Source organism: Hordeum vulgare, chromosome 2H (assembly GCF_904849725.1).
Source record: "Hordeum vulgare subsp. vulgare chromosome 2H, MorexV3_pseudomolecules_assembly, whole genome shotgun sequence".
Lineage (NCBI taxonomy): Eukaryota > Viridiplantae > Streptophyta > Magnoliopsida > Poales > Poaceae > Hordeum > Hordeum vulgare.
The window spans coordinates 8538295-8557844 of NC_058519.1; the positions used below are offsets into that span (position 1 = coordinate 8538295).

The 19550-nt window shown below is 43.5% G+C and overlaps 1 protein-coding gene across 1 annotated transcript; it reads left to right on the top strand.

Moving 5' to 3' along the window:
• The first annotated feature begins 1882 nt into the window (after window positions 1-1882).
• LOC123424355 (disease resistance protein RGA4-like) lies at window positions 1883-10640 on the top strand. The gene is made up of 3 exons (XM_045107960.1): window positions 1883-2840; window positions 7785-9952; window positions 10308-10640. The coding sequence occupies exons 1-2, from the start codon at window positions 2047-2049 to the stop codon at window positions 9913-9915; spliced, it is 2925 nt and encodes a 974-aa protein (XP_044963895.1). The 5' UTR covers window positions 1883-2046; the 3' UTR covers window positions 9916-9952; window positions 10308-10640.
• Window positions 10641-19550: the final 8910 nt, after the last annotated feature.

A 19550-nucleotide genomic window follows, 5' to 3' on the forward strand; every position in this document is an offset into this window, starting at 1 on the left:
ATTTATAGCTTATTTCGTTTCTTCGAGTGAATTACGAAAATTAATTGACACGACACACTACATGTATGGATCACATCTAACTTGGGAGGAGAAGGATGTTCTTCTCCACTTTCTTGTTGCTGGTGTTCTGGTTTCTAGGGATACCTTCACGTATAATTTTGGAATTGGCCAAAATTATAGATTTTACATGCCACTAGTGCATAGGTTGAGGCGAGATGATATTCGCCAAAATATCTTGGTAAGAGTTTCTTAATTAAGTACGCTCTACTATTAATTGCATAAATGGTGTCGATTACATTACTCACTAGGTTATTATTATGTTCTTCAACAACAACTGCCACATGATGTAGTGCCTCTGTTGATGCACCCAGAAGGTCAATGTTCGATGCTCCATACTCAAGTAACCTCAAATGAAAATAAAAAAGGCTCCGAATTGAAGCATGGAGAGAAATAAAGAAGGAGCGCAAACCACAAGTTGAAGACCGTTGGATCTCTGTGATTCATCACGGAGACATAAGTGTTATTCTGTTTTACGACATTATACCTAAGAGCGAGGACTAGGTCTTATGATAGACAAGTTATTCTGGTTTATATTAACTTGACATGATCGATTAGGATGCATGCATATGATGACTATTAAGATGTTTCTCTGTTTTACTTTATATGTATCATATGATAACTTGTTATATGATTAAGATAATGATGGGTTGTTAGATGAGTACGTAAGATGGTGATGAGTTATATGACATAATACTCCCTCCGTTCCAAAATTCTTGTCTTAGCTTTGTCTAGAAATGGATGTATCTAAATACTAAATTTGACTAGATACATTCGTATCTAAACAAATATCACACAAGAATTTTAGGACGGAGGGAGTACTTTATATGTATGATGTGATGCAAATTATGCATGTTTATTACGATATGATAAAACCACTGTATAGAGCATGCACAAATACGTAGGGGGGCAAAAATACGATGCGAATTAAATATTAAAAGCAGGAATATTAGTAGTAGCGTTGGAATATTAACAGTAGCGCTGGCTTGGCAGTAGCGTTGTACTTATTCCTGCGCTACTCCTAACGTAGATATCAGTAGCGCTTTCAATCCAACGCAACTGCTAAGAGTTAGCTGTAGCGCGTTAGCCGTAGCGTTGGCCGCAGCGCTACTAATAAGGCTAAACCCAGCGCTACTACTAGGGTTTTCCCTAGTAGTGTGGAAGAAGAGAAGGAAGAAGAGAGGGGAAGAAGAGAGTGAGAGAGGAGAAGAACAGAGTGAGAGAGGAGAAGAACAGAGAAAATGGTGACAGACTCTGCTTCGGTTGTGCTTTTGCGAAGCGGGAGGCAAACCATTTGGGCCTTTAGTCCCGGGTTGATCCACCAACCGGGACTAAAGGGTGATACGAACGGTTGCCACCACCCTTTAGTGGGATACGAACGGTCCACCTGGTCCCAGTTTGATCCATCAACCGAGACTAAAGGGGGATACGATCATACGAATGGTCCCTGCCTATTGGTCCCGGTTCCACACGAACCGGGACCAATGGCCCATGATACCCACGTGACGCCCTGGCCTCACGAACCAGGACCAGTGACACCATAGGTCCCGGTTCGTGGGTGAACCGGGACTAATGGAAATTCTTCAAGTGGACCAAAGCCTTGTTTTCTATTAGTGATGCCTACCACTGCGAGCAATGGCGGCGACGGCACCAGGGTAGGGAGGGGTCGTGCCGACGACAGGAATGGGGCCACGGGCGAGCACGAGGGTTATTATCGTATTTTAGAATTTTAGAATTTAAATATATCATTTCATTGTTCAGGCCGACTAAGACCAAGCATCTAGTTGCGCGAGGGTTATTATCGTATTTTCTGCGGTAGCCAAGAAGTCAGCCGGTGCCATCTTCAGGCTGGCCGGCTATGTCTGTACCCATCTAGCCATCCCCTTTAGGCCTCCATCACAAAGCAGTGTTGTCTGAAAAATTAGTGTTAGTTGCCAAAAAGAATTAGAGGGCCGGAGCGGAGTGGGTCGGCGACCAGGCGGCGGAGGGATGGAGGCCGCGGTGGTGAGCGCTCTGATGACTAACATAGTTGCGAGGCTATTCGCCGTGCTAGAGAAGAGATACGACCAGTTGAGTGCCCTGCATGATGATATCGATTCTATGAAAGCGGAGCTTCACCTGATTGCTGGTGCTATGGAGGATCAGCTCTCGCAGAAGGGGCACACCCGTGCTGTAGAGCGCATATCCATGACTGTAATGCGGGAATTGGCATTTGACATCGAGGATTGCCTGGACCGGTTCCTTCCTTGCGCTGCATGTGGAGAAGAAGCGGGGTCAATCGGTGATCCCGTGTACTTTGTTGATGAGATTCAGAAACTGAAGAAGCGGCTGGAGGGGGCACATCAGCAGAAAACCAATTACGGTGTCAAGGGCGGCCAGCAGCAAGATTCCCAAGATCGTCAGGGGCATCCAATAGCTTCCCACGATGCGGACACATTTGAGGAACATCATCATCATCATGTGGGCATCGAGAAACCCAAGCAGGAGGTTGTGGATTTGCTAGAGGTGGAGGGGGAGAAACTGATGGTGATATCCATCGTCGGATTTGGCGGCTCCGGAAAGACGGCACTCACAAAGGCAGTGTATCACTGCCCTCAAGTCCGCCGGAAATTCCTTCGCCGTGCCTGGGTTGTGGCGTCCAAGCACAAAGACGACGCCAAGGGGCTCTTGACAGCGATACTACAGCAGCTTCTTCCAAGCGAAGCACCAGCAGTGCTACCTACACAACAAGTCCCCCAGCTCCAGCAACACATCATACATCATTTGCAAGCTAGAAGCACAAGGTGTGTCCCCTGACCTATCTGAATCCATCGTCTTAAATGATTAGCATGCATCAATTTGACATCTCTGTTTGCCCGCATATTACTTTCTTGATCCAGTTTCCTATATATTTTCCAAATGATATGAACCATACTGGTTTCTTTCTCTTCCGTTCTGTACTTTTTTTTTTTGGCAATTGAAAGGCGGCAGCAGTGAGTACCTTACCTACTCGACACAATTAAGTTTTTGGCATAATTTACCACTTTTGGAGACCTGCCGATCTATTATCTATTTCAATACCAGGTAAAATATTAACGCGTGAAGCTGTGCAACATAATTTTGTATTGATTGATATATTATATCTATGTAAAAAAGGAAGATGCAAAACCATCAGACCGAACTTGGTGCTCCCCCACCGTCCTGTTATTGTCCAACCCAATCTATTCTACTCCCTCCAATCCACTCATTGAATTAATTTACGGAGGGAGTATTAAATATGTACTTCATCCAATCCACTCGTTGTGTCATGTCCATTTTTTTGGGTTAATGTGCAGATGCTGCAGAGGAACAGACACTGATCCGGTTTAACCGGATTAGATATAGGTTATTTATGGTGGATTAGACATAGGTTAGTCCAACTTGGAGTAGTGTAGTGTATTCCTAACATTATCATATGGTGATTAACAAACTCATGCCTGACAAGGAACCACTAAATTAGAAAACAAGTACAGAGGTACTGCTGGCCATTAACCAGGCTGGTTCAAAGTACAGAGCTACTGCTGGCCATGAGCCAGGCTGGTTCAAAGTAGAGAAAACATGGTTGTTGATCTAGCACCAAGACTGTTAAATGTGTATTGTTTATGTGGATGGTGGTGGTCAAGAGGTCACATCTAGTTAGGTCTGAGACCATGACAAATTTGGGCCAATTGCGCTGCACCTAATTGAAATAAAATATTATTCTTGTTTTATATGTTTTGTCTTCGTTTGAGATTCATTTGATATTACAATATGTATGCAATCATGGAGAAGAAAAGATGTGGTTGGATGCATTCGGGCCACTCGTGGATAAGAAGAAAAATCAGGTGCCCTAAAACTGTTTTCCGTGCCATATTTTAGGACGGTTGTTGGAGATGCTCCTAGGGCTTTCTGTAATTTGGAATATTGCTAGGTGAATATAGAAAAACAACATTCTGTTAAACAAATACTCCCTCCGTTCCAAAATTCTTGTTTTAGGTTTGTCTAGAAAAAGATGTATCTAAATACTAAAACGTGACTAGATACATTTATATCTAGACAAATCTAAAACAATAATTTTGGAACGGAGGGAGTAAACCATAAGATCATCTCCAATAACTTACCTATTTTAGAGCACCAAAGTGTGGTTGGAAGAAAATTTGGGACACCAAAAAGTGATTTTTCGGGCATGACAGAGTGGCATATCCAACAGGTGCCCTAAAAATAGGGTTCCCATACTGTAGCCCCACCATTTGAACGAAACATGAATTATTTTCATGTTTTATGGCCCCACAATTTGGACTATGTATCCACCACAATTTTTTTACATTTTTATTTGAACAAAATAAGAATTTGGCTGAATTTTACATATGACATTTTGCACCGCAACTATGCAAGGTCACCACAAACATAAATCAGCAACATATGAAATTCAACTTCAAATCCTCATATTGAATTCAAATGAAAAGTACAAATATAGTGCATTACCAACACAAACAAAAGTGCACATAAACATAGTAAAGATACATGGTCTCTCAAACTTCATTGTCACCCGTCCTTTCTTTCTCCTCATCATGGCTTCCAACATTGGCTTCATGCTCATCGCTAACTTTTTTTCTTCATTGTCATGCTTTATGTTTATGCCATCCATGTCACACCCCATACCTCCCATGGCATTCATGTTACCATCCATACCTCTCATGGAACCCATCGTGCCACCAAAGCCACATCCCATGGAACTCATCGTACGACCAAAGCCGCCTCCCACGGAACCAAAGCCGCCTCTAATGGAACCCAAGCTAGATCCCATTATGCTCATCAAAACCCCCCATGTATTCTCCAATGACGCCACCCACTGCATCACTCATACCACCCATGCCTCCCACATGCCACCACACACCAAGCTCACACTCATGGACGTCCTCGCCAACATTTGATCTTTACAAAGCTCAACAAATGTCTTTTCGTTCACGCCGATACCACGTGTGTCCATGAACAAAACATTTTCTTCTTTGTCCTCAGCCGCCTTGAGCTCTGTCACCGTCACCTTCCTCTCCTCAAGCCTCAGCCTTCTCCTCCTCGACCATCGCGAGCCTCGCCTTGACTGGTTCCCTCTTCGGCGCCGCCTTCTCCTGAGCCACCGCCTTCTCCTCGGCGGCTGACCTCTCCTTTTTTTTCATATTCGGAAGCGTTTTTCTTCAGCATACTCCTTCCTTGCATTAACTTGGCTTCCAATGATTCTTTGGATCACTGTCTCCGGCCTTTGTCCCCTTGACACTTCCCTCCATTGGGCATTTTTTATTTAGCCACCGAGTTGGGATTGGGATCTTTTTCCCTTCCTCCCATGTACCTGCATAATCGTCATCATCAAACCCAACCAAGGTCCTCTGCTTGTTTGCAATTTCAAATAACTCCTAGTTTTTCCTTTCTCCTCATTTTGATGTTGGGCCCAACAATGATGCAAAGTGAATGTCTTCCCTTTATATTTCTTCTCCCTTTTATTCCTTTTACTCTAGACCATCATCCCTTGAACAAGGTTGAGAAACATACCAATATCAAACAAAAGGTCGTCACGTGTACATACTAGAATTCAGAGCAAACATCATTGAGAAAAAAGCAAAGCATCACTTGGTCGTCATTGTTGCAACCACTTGTGTTAATGCGGTCGACATTTTTCAAGCAAGCCAACCACTTGATAAAATCCGCGAATATTGTGGACCATCAATGGTGGAAGAAGTGTCCGGTCGGTCATGTCCACTTGTGTTTTGTTCATCAAACAACAACTTGATCGGCATCCAATATGTATTGATTGGTTACTCGGTTCCGACAGACGCATTAAGATAAAGTTTCTTCCAAGCCGTACATAGAAGTATCTTCACTATTTATGTAGTTTCGGGTTCTTCCCCTAGGAGTAGAATCAAGAAATCCCTCATCCTCCAAGTCAGGATTATCCTCATCATCATATTGGTTTCATCAAACTCTTGAGGTTGATATTCTTTAGAGACAAAACATCCATTTGCAACATTTTTATATTGCAAAAATGTTTCATCAACAACACTACATGCACACAATTCAACATACAAACACATCACTTATCAATGCATTCAACACTGCAAGCACAATTAGAAAAAAAAACAAAGGATTTTTTCATCTACGTTTCGAACATAACATCGAACATGTTGTGGGCGCCGATGTTGATCGCCGCAGGTGTCGACGACTCATCCTCCATGGCCGACGGCGCATAAAGAGGAGCAAGAGGGACCAGAGCAGTCACAACCACCACAGCAACAACCAACGAAGCAGCTGTATTCGCCTTCTTGGATGCCACTGGAGCTTATGGGTCACGCGACGACCGCTTCACGCTACATGGGCTATTTTTAGGAGAGCGGGAGCGGTGGAGAGCATGGCGAGGTCGGCTGTGGTGTCGGAGGAGCTGCCCATGACGGTGCGGTGGTCGGCGGGCGGGCGAAGACGCAACAGACCAGTCGTGGAAGGGGAGCGAAATGGCTGTGGTTTAGGTGTTGTGCAGGGGTCACTTTGTTTTACGGCAGCCGCCCAAATGTTTTATATTTGAAGCACTTGATGCCGCCTTTAAGGCTGCGCAAGAAATCCTACATTTTTTACTCCCTCCGTCTCGGTGAATAAGTCATCTTACGAAAATCAAATAATTCCAAAACACTTAGGCACGATGCATTAACTTTTACCTCGTTTCTTGTTTTTTGACATGAATAAAGGAATCAACCAATAAGAAACGTGGGGCATGTATGTTTTTAATGACTTGAGACTAACTAGCACAACATGCATTGGTCAATTCATTGCATGCAATGGTATTAATTAGCAAATTAGCATTGATTTCTCTCGTTTTCCTCTCCGTCTTGGTCATGGTGCATAACCTAAGATGACTTATACACCAAGACGGAGGGAGTATGATAGGGCAATTGTTGGAGACTGTTTTTTTGCCCCCAAAGTGCGTTAAAAAGTCTCGTGCCCTATAATAGGGCAGCTATTGAAGATGCTCTAAAGTAGTTAACATCTTGGTAACTGAGGTATTGAATGTCACTCCCCCACCCATGTAACAAGTCATGCATGATAGTACTACCGTTGATTCGATGCGATTTGCATTGTCCATCAGAGACGTACAATTGAAGGGGGAAGAAGGTTAGTACTCCCGTCATTTACTTATACAAGACCATTATGAAATATACATTTTGCATCTATACAAAGCCACCAACATAAGTTGAGGCAAAACTAATGACATTTTCTCGTACTAGAAACCTGTTTAATACTTGCATGCATGCATCCATAATGATAGCTACTTACTTCCTCCATTATTTTTGCATGCATGTGGCGTATTAATGATCCCATTAAATGAAAAGAAAAGCTGAGTTGCAAAGCACACATTAGATTTTGCGTTGATACCTGTAATCTGAGTTTATGGCCTTATATATAAAAATAGAGGAAGTATCATTTTTAATGTAATTTTATGTTTTATCGGTTGTTCCGCATCTAGTTGTCTTCTTATTCTACTGTCTATTGTTTTTCTTGATAATTATTAGAACGAAGATGTCAGGTGTCATTTTTCTTTTTAAAAAAGTGTCACATCAGAGCACTTGTATTGTACGCATGTGGGCCACATAGATGTCCTTTTGTATGTAATACAGTATTTATGAGATGGGTGTAAGACCACCCAGTATTAGTTCAGTACAATTTTATATTAACCATTTGCCTAACAGGTGCTTAATTGTAATTGATGACATGGAGCATCAGCATTGGAAGGCAATAGAACCTATCATTTATGTGGAAACATTAAGCAGAATACTAGTGACGACAACAATTCATTCCGTAGCAAATAAATGCAGCTCTGTTGGCGGCTATATTTACAATATGAGAACCCTTAGTAAAGAGGACTCTAAGGTTTTGCTAAAGAAGAAGGTTTCTTTATTGGGAGGATCTTCACCTGATTTGGAGGATGGTTCGGCTGCAATCGTAGACAAATGCGATGGGCATCCTCTTGCTCTCGTCAGTGTGGCCAACCATTTGCTAGGAGAAAGTGAGCTCACAGGAAAGTTCTGCAAAGATACCAGCAGCTGCCTAGGTTCTCATATGGACAAGAACACGCATGGAGATTTCACAAAACTTCGACAGGTTCTGGTGAATAATTACAGCAGTCTGTCTGGTGGTCTCAAGACATGTTTACTATACACAAGTTTATTCCCAAATGACCGCCCCGTCAGCAGGAAAACTCTAACCAGACGATGGTTAGCGGAAGGATACATAGATGGTGACCTTGAGGCTGCAGATAAGAATTTCAAGGAACTGATTGACCGGAATATCATCCAGTCCATCGATGAAAGCAACGATGGAAAAGCAAAGACGTGCAAACCTCATGGTATCATGAACCAGTTCATGCTGCACAAGTCCATGTCTTGTAATTTCATCACATCTTTTGGTGATAAGAACAGGAGGCGGTTCCGTCACCTAGTCATTGAGAATCATACAAATGATACAACATCTGGCATGGATCATGTTGCTGTTCCAACTTCACGTAGCCACAACCGCCTCCACAATCTCGTTGACTCTCTTAAAGGAAAGTTTGCTAATATCAATACATTTACCAATACAGGATTGGTCAGCAAGCAACTCCGTCCGCGGTCTCTAACAGTCTTTGGGGGTGCAGGAGAAGCCGTTTCAGATTTGACAAGTTGTGAGCTGCTCAGAGTGTTGGATCTTAAAGAATGTGTTGGTTTGAATGAAGAACATCTCCGGTACATATACAAGCTGTTGCATCTGAAATATCTGACACTCGGGAGCTCCGTTAGCAATCTTTCTGTTGAACTGGAAAGACTTCATTGTTTAGAGACACTCGACGTGGGGAAAACCCAGATAGTGACATTGCCGGTGGAAGTCATTAATCTGCCCCACCTAGCGCACCTGTTTGGAAAGATTAAGCTAAACAAGATTAGTACCAAGAACTGTAAGAAGTTCATGCAAGGAAAAAGTAATTTACAGACTCTGGCAGGAGTTGTTGTAGACAACAACTCTAGATTCCCGGAACTGATGGTTCATATGAAAAAACTGACAAAGATAAAGCTATGGTGTGAGATCACTAGCACAGATACGAATTACACCATACTCTCAGAAGCCATTCACAGGTTTGTTCAGGCTGGTATGGGTAATCCAGTAGGTTACCGTTCTCTGTCGCTTCATATGAATGATTGTTCCAAAGATTTGCTTCATCGCCACCAAGTTGACAACACAACTGCAACATCAAAAAAACCTGTTTGTGTTAGCTCCCTCAAACTGCAAGGGAGCCTGAGTCAGTTCCCTCAGTTTGTGATGTCTCTGCGTGGTCTGAAAGAGCTGTGCCTTACCTCTACTAATCTGACGAGGGATGATCTATCTACACTGTATACACTAAAACGCTTGGTTTATCTTAAACTGGTTGAAGTCCACCTTGCAGGTGATTTACACATAAATCTTGGGAACTTCCGCAGCCTACAACGCCTACGCCTGGCGGTGCAGGAATCCAGACTCCCCACAATCAAGCAAGGAGCATTACTGAGTCACTTAGTTTCCCTTCAGTTGCTATGTAAAGATCTACTAGGCCCTTCCGATCACCTCCAAATGAAAAGTTTTGGACGTCTTCAGGAAATCTCTTTGGATTCTATGGTCAGCAAAGAAACCATAGAACTCTGGGAAAATGAAGCTAGGATGCACCCTAAGAGGCCAAGGATTTTATTGCTAAAAAGGGTTGGTCCAGCTGGGAAATATGTTGCAAATGATCAGGGATCCTTGGAGCTGCCAATGCCCTGCGGCTGCAGTGACAGATGCTGCAAAGCTGATCAGGGATCCCCAGAGGCTTAGATGCAGGGAACGCCTTGATTCCTTCTTCCAGGCAAAGGTCAGGATCCTGATCATTTGTGTAGCTTGAAAGTTTATTTTGCTTCCGTCTTCAGTTTTCCTCTCTTTGACTCTCATAAATATTCGGCATATAGTGCTTGCAATCATTGATTTCCATTACTCGGCCATTTGTAAAGCTATTTGACTTACATGAATGGTAACTAGCCGTCATGCTATATAAAAGAGAACATTGGAATGGCAAAAAAGAATTTCTTATGGAGCAGCTTTGCTCTTGTCTTGCTATTTGTTGCAATTGCTGGTTATACTTATAGCCCGAAAAGTTGTAATGTTATATACCTAATTCTATTATGCAACACATGCTAAAGCAAGTTCCTGTCTGATCGTTCCATTCTCAGATAGCTTTACTACTCTAAGTTGATGATATGAAGATAAAAAGAAGAAGACGAAGACCTGATGTTGATGGTTTCTCCATGTGTCTGCTTCCTCTACAACACTTGTCTCCTTGTGTTGTTGTTGAAAGTCCAATTTGCTTTATCCAAATTACGCTAGTACTGGAATATTAATTTCTACGATGAAGTCCTGTGTGCTTAAGTACTTGTACAGTACCATTTTTTTCCGCTGAGGCTTTGATGTGCCGTACAATACAATATACCTGCCAGAGGAAGACATGTTTATAGATTAATATTATTGAGTATAATTGAATAAGTGAGGCATCATAACACTATACACTTTCAGTGTTTGATCAATACTGCAAGCATGTTGGGGTTGCAAAGGGCATTACCACACACGCATATATGGCTTTATGTATGGCTGCATGCATCGGCATGATGCAGAGGCCGGGGGCTCTTCCTCCTTTTGAAAAAAAAATATATGGCTTAATGTTCGTCATAACAATTGAATGTATGATGAGAACCCGGCACGCCGTTGTGGTGCAAATGCAACTGGTTGGCACAGAGATAACTGGACATTTAGTTTATAAGACTGCCACTATGTAGACCCTGGAGTATTACCTGAGCATTTAGTTTGTAACAGAAATCATACCAACTGTTCCAGGTTCCAGCTGACATGTCGTGATGCAGCCAACTGTCCTTTGCAGCTTATTCCAAAAACCTATATGTGCAGTAATTACAGATCGTTCTCACGCGGACTAGATAAAGGCTTGGCCACAGGGGGGAGCGAATGTGTGTCCCTCGCTGGTGAGTTGCAGGAATCCAATTGTGCAGGCCCCCTATTGAAATGAGTAGCAAGAAATCAAGAAAGTGCACCTGCTACTCGGACGAACTGAAAATGTGACTGCTACGGAATCCAGGTAGCACAGGACCCTTGAGGCTTGCACAAGAACCAATCCTTTGTTAATATACTGACCAACTGATGTAACATCCAACCACCATTCCATAATCCATACGCAGCAATTCGGGCTCGAGCTGACGGGAAACGAAACGCACCTCTCGCTCCATCGGATTCCGGATGGTGTTGCGCACGAGCTGTTGGTGGACTGGAGGAGAGCGGAGCAGGAGTGCGGTGGGAGAAGCACAGGCGCGGCGCCGCCCACTTGTGCCGCCGCCGCATACCCAGATGAGTCGGGCGGACCCATTTTAGTCGAACCTAAGAGGAGTGGGCCGGGCCGGGCCAGCCCCTAACTTGACCAGGAGCAGAATGGTCAGGGCTGTGCTCAAAGCAGAGTGCATGCTCTGTTCCCGCCTCCTTAGAAAAAGGACAAATGCTCTGTTCCCACGGGGAAATAATCTGTCACTCTATTCTTGTGTATGATTAGCATCCCCTCGACATGGGCATGGAGGACTCCAAGGACACGACATTGTTAATGTGACTCTATAAGATTATCTATAATGAGAGTAACATAGATGCAACCTAAGTAAGAAATATAATGTGACATCTAAGGGTGGTTGTAATGGGTAGTATCATATACTGGTATCATGCATATGATACTAGTGTATGATACCACATCCGTAATGCATAGTATCATTGGATAATTTATTTATGGGCTTAACTACAGAGCGGCGCCGCATGTAAGTCTTTTCATGCTGCGGCTAATTCCATCTCCCTACCATGCATGTATGCAATGACGTCATCAAGATTCTCTCTATTGATTTAAAATTTAAAAAGTTTTATCTCTAAAACCGTTAATTTAATTGACAATCCGTTTTCACCGTTGGCTTTGTCGTGACGAGATCTTCAAAACTAGACCCCATGTCGACATGTTTCGAGAACTTTTTTTCTCCGTCCATAATTGCCACATTTTTAGACTTACTTGTCGTATTATTAGCCACTTACTTGTCCAAAAAAATAACTTAATTGTCATTTTTTTCTTGATGTGAATCATGTGCCGCATGTATCCATATTGCAGCACGTGGCTTAGAAGGATATGCAGATGGCATCACAAAAATATGCATTGCATGCAAAGCGTGACACAGAAAATCGGTAGAAAAAGTGTCTCACACAAAACATGTGTTGGCAGACCTTAATCACTAGCTAAATGCATCTGGTTAGTACTAATACTACTAGTAGTAGTTTAAAATTGCATAGTTGCCAATTTTACAAAAACTTAGTTGTCAAGATGCTAGTTTAACTATGTCGAGTTATCATATTTACAAACGATGACCAAAAAAAAATTTGGTCACCGGTTTTAAATATGTGGAGTTGTCATATTTTGCGTGTAATTGCCTCAAAAAGTTGTTTGTGCTTGCCATTTTGATTATGTCAAGATGTCATATTTATACGCAATTTTTAAAAATTTGAAAATTAAGTTATTTTTTATCAGACAAGTAAGCACTTACTAATATGACAAGTAAGTACAGCAAATGTGGTAATTGTGAGCAAAAAAAAAAGTTGTCGAAACATGTCGACATGGGATCTAGTTTTCAAGATTTCGTCGAAACAAAGTCAACGGTGAAAACGGATTATCGATCGAATTAACGGTTTAAGAGATAATAGTTTTTGAATTTCGATCATTTAGAATGAATCTGATGACATCATTGCATGCATTCATGCAAGAGAACACACAAGCCGCTGTACCGGATGTCCACGGTGCGGTGCTTCTAGATAGAATTTCTCTTTATTTATTGTCATACAAGACACATAGCAGCACATCATTTCATATGATACACAATTCTCTCTTACTTCGTTTAATTCTATGCCACATCATCAAAATTGTCTAGTTGGCATGCATGATATTATCTATGATACTCGCAGTACGGGCAGCCTAATTAATGAAAAGAGAGATAAATTGAGTAACTTAGATAGTTACTTATACTAGTAGTAACATAACGCATACCAAGAGAGGATGAGTCTATAAGATAATAAATGAAAGGCTCAATGTTATCACCCCTATGTTACTATCCACTTTGGATGTAGTCACTTAGACTAGTAACCTATGGGGAGCATGTTACTACTCTATGTTACTTCCCGTTGCGAGTAGTCTAAGAGTTGGTACTGGCCATTTATTCCCAACCATCTAATCCAACGCGATGCCAAGGCCGACGTCTTTAGGGACTCGTCGACGTTCTTAGTTACCATGGTTATTAGGTCACATCACGGCCTCAGGACCAGGGTCTGTTGGATGGCATGTGACGTACGGTGACGCGTATCATACGCGGCAGACCTCGTCTTCATCGGCCAGATCCGCCTCGTCGACGGGGTTCTGTGGCTTCGAAGGTGTTGGGGGAACGTCGCATGGGAAACAAAAAATTTCCTACGCGCACGAAGACCTATCATGGTGATGTCCATCTACGAGAGGGGATGAGTGATCTACGTACCCTTGTAGATCGTACAGCAGAAGCGTTAGAGAACGCGGTTGATGTAGTGGAACGTCCTCACGTCCCTCGATCCGCCCAGCGAACAATCCCGCGATCAGTCCCACGATCTAGTACCGAACGGACGGCACCTCCGCGTTCAGCACACGTACAGCTCGACGATGATCTCGGCCTTCTTGATCCAGCAAGAGAGACGGAGAGGTAGAAGAGTTCTCCGGCAGTGTGACGGTGCTCCGGAGGTTGGTGATGACCTTGTCTCACCACGGCTCCGCCCGAGCTCCGCAGAAACGCGATCTAGAGGAAAAACCGTGGAGGTATGTGGTCGGGCAGCCGTGAGAAAGTCGTCTCAAATCAGCCCTAATTGCTCCATATATATAGGAGGAGGGAGGGGGGCCTTGCCTTGGAGTCCAAGGACCCCCAAGGAGTCGGCCGAGCCAAGGGGGGGAGGACTCCCCCCCCAAACCGAGTTGGACTTGGTTTGGTGGGAGGAGTCCCCCTTCCTTCCCACCTCCTTCCTTTTTTTCCTTTCCTCTTGATTTTTCTTCTCTTGACACATTGGGCACTTGTGGGCTGTCCCACCAGCCCACTAAGGGCTGGTGTGACTCCCCCAATGACTATGGGCTTCCCCGGGGTGGGTTGCCCCCCCCCCCCCGGTGAACTCCCAGAACCCATTCGTCATTCCCGGTAACTCCGAAAACCTTCCGGTAATCAAATGAGGTCATCCTATATATCAATCTTCGTTTTCGGACCATTCCGGAAACCCTCGTGACGTCCGTGATCTCATCCGGGACTCCGAACAACATTCGGTAACCAACCATATAACTCAAATACGCATAAAACAACGTCGAACCTTAAGTGTGCAGACCCTGCGGGTTCGAGAACTATGTAGACATGACCCGAGAGACTCCTCGGTCAATATCCAACAGCGGGACCTGGATGCCCATATTGGATCCTACATATTCTACGAAGATCTTATCGTTTGAACCTAAGTGCCAAGGATTCGTATAATCCCGTATGTCATTCCCTTTGTCCTTCGGTACATTACTTGCCCGAGATTCGATCGTCAGTATCCGCATACCTATTTCAATCTCGTTTACCGGCAAGTCTCTTTACTCGTTCCGTAATACAAGATCCCGCAACTTACACTAAGTTACATTGCTTGCAAGGCTTGTGTGTGATGTTGCATTACCGAGTGGGCCCCGAGATACCTCTCCGTCACACGGAGTGACAAATCCCAGTCTTGATCCATATCTCAACTAACACCTTCACAGATACCTGTAGAGCATCTTTATAGTCACCCAGTTACGTTGCGACGTTTGATACACACAAAGCATTCCTCCGGTGTCAGTAAGTTATATGATCTCATGGTCATAGGAATAAATACTTGACACGCAGAAAACAGTAGCAACAAAATGACACGATCAACATGCTACGTCTATTAGTTTGGGTCTAGTCCATCACGTGATTCTCCCAATGACGTGATCCAGTTATCAAGCAACAACACCTTGTTCATAATCAGAAGACACTGACTATCATTGATCAACTGGCTAGCCAACTAGAGGCATGCTAGGGACGGTGTTTTGTCTATGTATCCACACATGTAAATGAGTCTTCATTCAATACAATTATAGCATGGATAATAAACTATTATCTTGACACAGGAATTATAATAATAACTATACATTTATTATTGCCTCTAGGGCATAATTCCAACAGTCTCCCACTTGCACTAGAGTCAATAATCTAGCCCTCACATCACCATGTGAATTACATTGTAATAAATCTAACACCCATACAGTTCTGGTGTCGATCATGTTTTGGCCGTGGAAGAGGTTTAGTCAGCGGGTCTGCTACATTCAGATCCGTGTGCACTTTGCATATATTTACGTCCTCCTCCTCGACGTAGTCGCGGATGAGGTTGAAGCGTCGTTTGATGTGTCTGGTCTTCTTGTGAAACCTTGGCTCCTTTGCTAAGGCAATGGCACCAGTGTTGTCACAGAACAAGGTTATTGGATCCAGTGCACTTGGCACCACTCCAAGATCCGTCATGAACTGCTTCATCCAGACACCCTCCTTAGCCGCCTCCGAGGCAACCATGTACTCCGCTTCACATGTAGAATCTGCTACGACGCTTTGCTTGGAACTGCACCAGCTTACTGCACCCCATTAAGAATAAATACGTATCCGGTTTGCGACTTAGAGTCGTCCGGATCTGTGTCAGAGCTTGCATCGACGTAACCTTTTACGGCGAGCTCTTCGTCACCTCCATACACGAGAAACATCTCCTTAGTCCTTTTCAGGTACTTCAGGATATTCTTGACCGCTGTCCGGTGATCCACTCCTGGATTACTCTGGAACCTACCTGCCATACGTATGGCCAGGCTAACATCCGGTCTAGTGCACATCATCGCATACATGATAGAACCTATGGGTGAAGCATAGGGGACGGAGCGCATATGCTCTCTATCTTCATCAGTTGCTGGGCACTGAGTCTTACTCAATCTCGTACCTTGTAACACTGGCAAGAACCCTTTCTTGGACTGTTCCATTTTGAACCTCTTCAAAACTTTATCAAGGTATGTGCTTTGTGGAAGTCCTATCAGGCGTTTTGATCTATCCCTATAGATCTTAATGCCTAGAATGTAAGCAGCTTCTCCTAGGTCCTTCATAGAGAAACTTTTATTCAAGTAACCTTTTATGCTCTCCAAAAGCTCTACGTTGTTTCCAATCAGTAATATGTCATCCACATATAATATTAGAAACGCCACAGAGCTCCCACTCACTTTCTTGTAAATACAAGATTCTCCAACCACTTGTATAAACCCAAATGCTTTGATCACCTCATCAAAGCGTTTGTTCCAACTCCGAGATGCTTGCACCAGTCCATAAATGGATCGCTGGAGCTTGCACACCTTGTTAGCATTTTTAGGATCGACAAAACCTTCGGGTTGCATCATATACAACTCTTCCTTAAGGAAACCGTTAAGGAACGCCGTTTTGACATCCATCTGCCAGATTTCATAATCGAAAAATGCAGCTATTGCTAACATGATTCTGACGGACTTAAGCATTGCCACGGGAGAGAAAGTCTCATCGTAGTCAATTCCTGGAACTTGTGAAAAACCCTTTGCCACAAGTCGAGCTTTATAAACGGTCACATTACCGTCAGCGTCCGTCTTCTTCTTAAAGATCCATTTGTTCTGAATAGCCTTGCGGCCCTTAGGTAGTATCTCCAAAGTCCACACTTTGTTCTCATACATGGATCCTATCTCGGATTTTATGGCTTCTAGCCATTTGTTGGAATCTGGGCCCACCATTGCTTCTTCATAATTTGCAGGTTCATTGTTGTCTAACAACATGATTGATAAGACGGGATTACCGTACCACTCTGGAGCAGCGCGTGATCTCGTCGACCTGCGTGGTTCAACAGAAACTTGAACTGGAGTTTCATGATCATCATCATTAACTTCCTCCTCAACCGGCGTCGCAATGACAGAGGTTTCCCCTTGCCCTGCGCCACCATCCAGAGGGCTGAGGTTCGACAACCTCGTCAAGTTCTATCTTCCTCCCACTCAATTCTCTCGAGAGAAACTCCTTCTCGAGAAAAGTTCCGTTCTTAGCAACAATTACTTTGCCCTCGGATTTGAGATAGAAGGTGTACCCAACTGTCTCTTTTGGGTAACCTATGAAGACGCATTTTTCCGCTTTGGGTTCCAGCTTTTCAGGCTGAAGCTTTTTGACATAAGCATCACATCCCCAAACTTTAAGAAACGACAACTTTGGCCTTTTGCCATACCACAGTTCGTATGGTGTCGTCTCAATGGATTTTGATGGTGCCCTATTTAAAGTGAATGCAGCTGTTTCTAATGCATAACCCCAAAATGATAACGGCAAATCAGTAAGAGACATCATAGATCGCACCATCAAAGTACGATTACGACGTTCGGACACACCATTACGCTGTGGTGTTCCAGGCGGTGTTAACTGCGAAACAATTCCACATTGTCTTAAGTGAGCACCAAACTCGAAACTCAGATATTCACCCCCACGATCAGACCGTAGGAACTTGATCTTCTTGTTACGATGATTTTCCACTTCACTCTGAAATTGCTTGAACTTTTCAAATGTTTCAGACTTGTGCTTCATCAAGTAGACATAACCATATCTACTTAAATCGTCAGTGAAGGTGAGGAAATAACGATATCCGCCGCGTGCCTCTACGCTCATTGGACCACACACATCGGTATGCATGATTTCCAACAAGTCACTTGCACGCTCCATTGTTCCGGAGAACGGAGTTTTAGTCATCTTGCCCATGAGGCATGGTTCGCATGTGTCAAGTGAATCAAAGTCAAGTGACTCCAAAAGTCCATCAGCATGGAGTTTCTTCATGCGCTTTACACCAATATGACCCAAGCGGTAGTGCCACAAAAATATGGCGCTATCATTGTTTACTCTAACTCTTTTGGTCTCAATGTTATGTATATGCGTATCGCTATCAAGATTCAATATGAACAATCCTCTCACATTCGGTGCATGACCATAAAAGATGTTACTCATAGAAATAGAACAACCATTATTCTCAGACTTAAAAGAGTAACCGTCTCGCAATAAACAAGATCCAGATATAATGTTCATGCTCAACGCAGGCACTAAATAACAATGATTTAAGTTCATCACTAATCCCGATGGTAGCTGAAGTGACACTGTGCCGACGGCGATTGCATCAACCTTGGAACCATTTCCTACGCGCATCGTCACTTCGTCTTTCGCCAGCCTTCGTCTATTCCGCAGTTCCTGTTTCGAGTTGCAAATGTGAGCAACAGAACCGGTATCGAATACCCAGGCACTACTACGAGAGCCGGTTAAGTACACATCAATAACATGTATATCAAATATACCTGATTTTTCTTTGCCCGCCTTCTTATCTGCCAGATACTTGGGGCAATTGCGCTTCCAGTGACCCATACCCTTGCAATAGAAGCACTCTATTTCAGGCTTAGGTCCAGCCTTGGGTTTCTTCGGCGGATTGGCATCAGGCTTGCCGCTCTTCTTCGAATTGCCCTTCTTGCCTTTGCCGTTTCTCTTGAAACTAGTGGTCTTGCTCACCATCAACACTTGATGCTCTTTACGGAGTTCAGACTCTGCGACTTTCAGCATCGCAAACAACTCGCCGGGAGACTTGTTCATCCCTTGCATGTTGTAGTTCAACACAAAGCCTTTATAGCTTGGCGGCAGTGATTGAAGGATTCTGTCAGTGATAGCCTCTTGCCGGAGTTCAATCCCCAGCTCAGCCAGACGGTTTGAGTACCCAGACATTTTGAGCACATCTTCACTGACAGACGAGTTTTCCTCCATCTTGCAAGCATAGAATTTATCGGAGGTCTCATACCTCTCGATCCGAGCGTTCTTCTGAAAGATAAACTTCAACTCCTGGAACATCTCAAATGCTCCATGACACTCAAAGCGACGTTGAAGTCCCGGTTCTAAGCCATACAAGACTGCACATTGAACTATTGAGTAATCCTCCTTACGCGCTAACCAAGCGTTCTTAACATCCTGATCAGCCGTAGCGGGTGGTTCATCTCCTAGCCCAGCATTAAGGACATAATCCTTCTTCCCAGCTTGTAAGATTAGCTTAAGATTACGAGCCCAGTCTACATAGTTGCTTCCATCATCTTTCAACTTAGCTTTCTCTAGGAACGTATTAAAATTCAGGATGACACTCGCGTGAGCCATGATCTACAACACAAATATATTCAAAGTGGACTTAGACTATGTTCAAGATAATTAGAGTTTAACTTAATCAAATTATATGCTAAACTCCCACTCAAAAAGTACATCTCTCTAGTCATTTGAGTGGTTCAT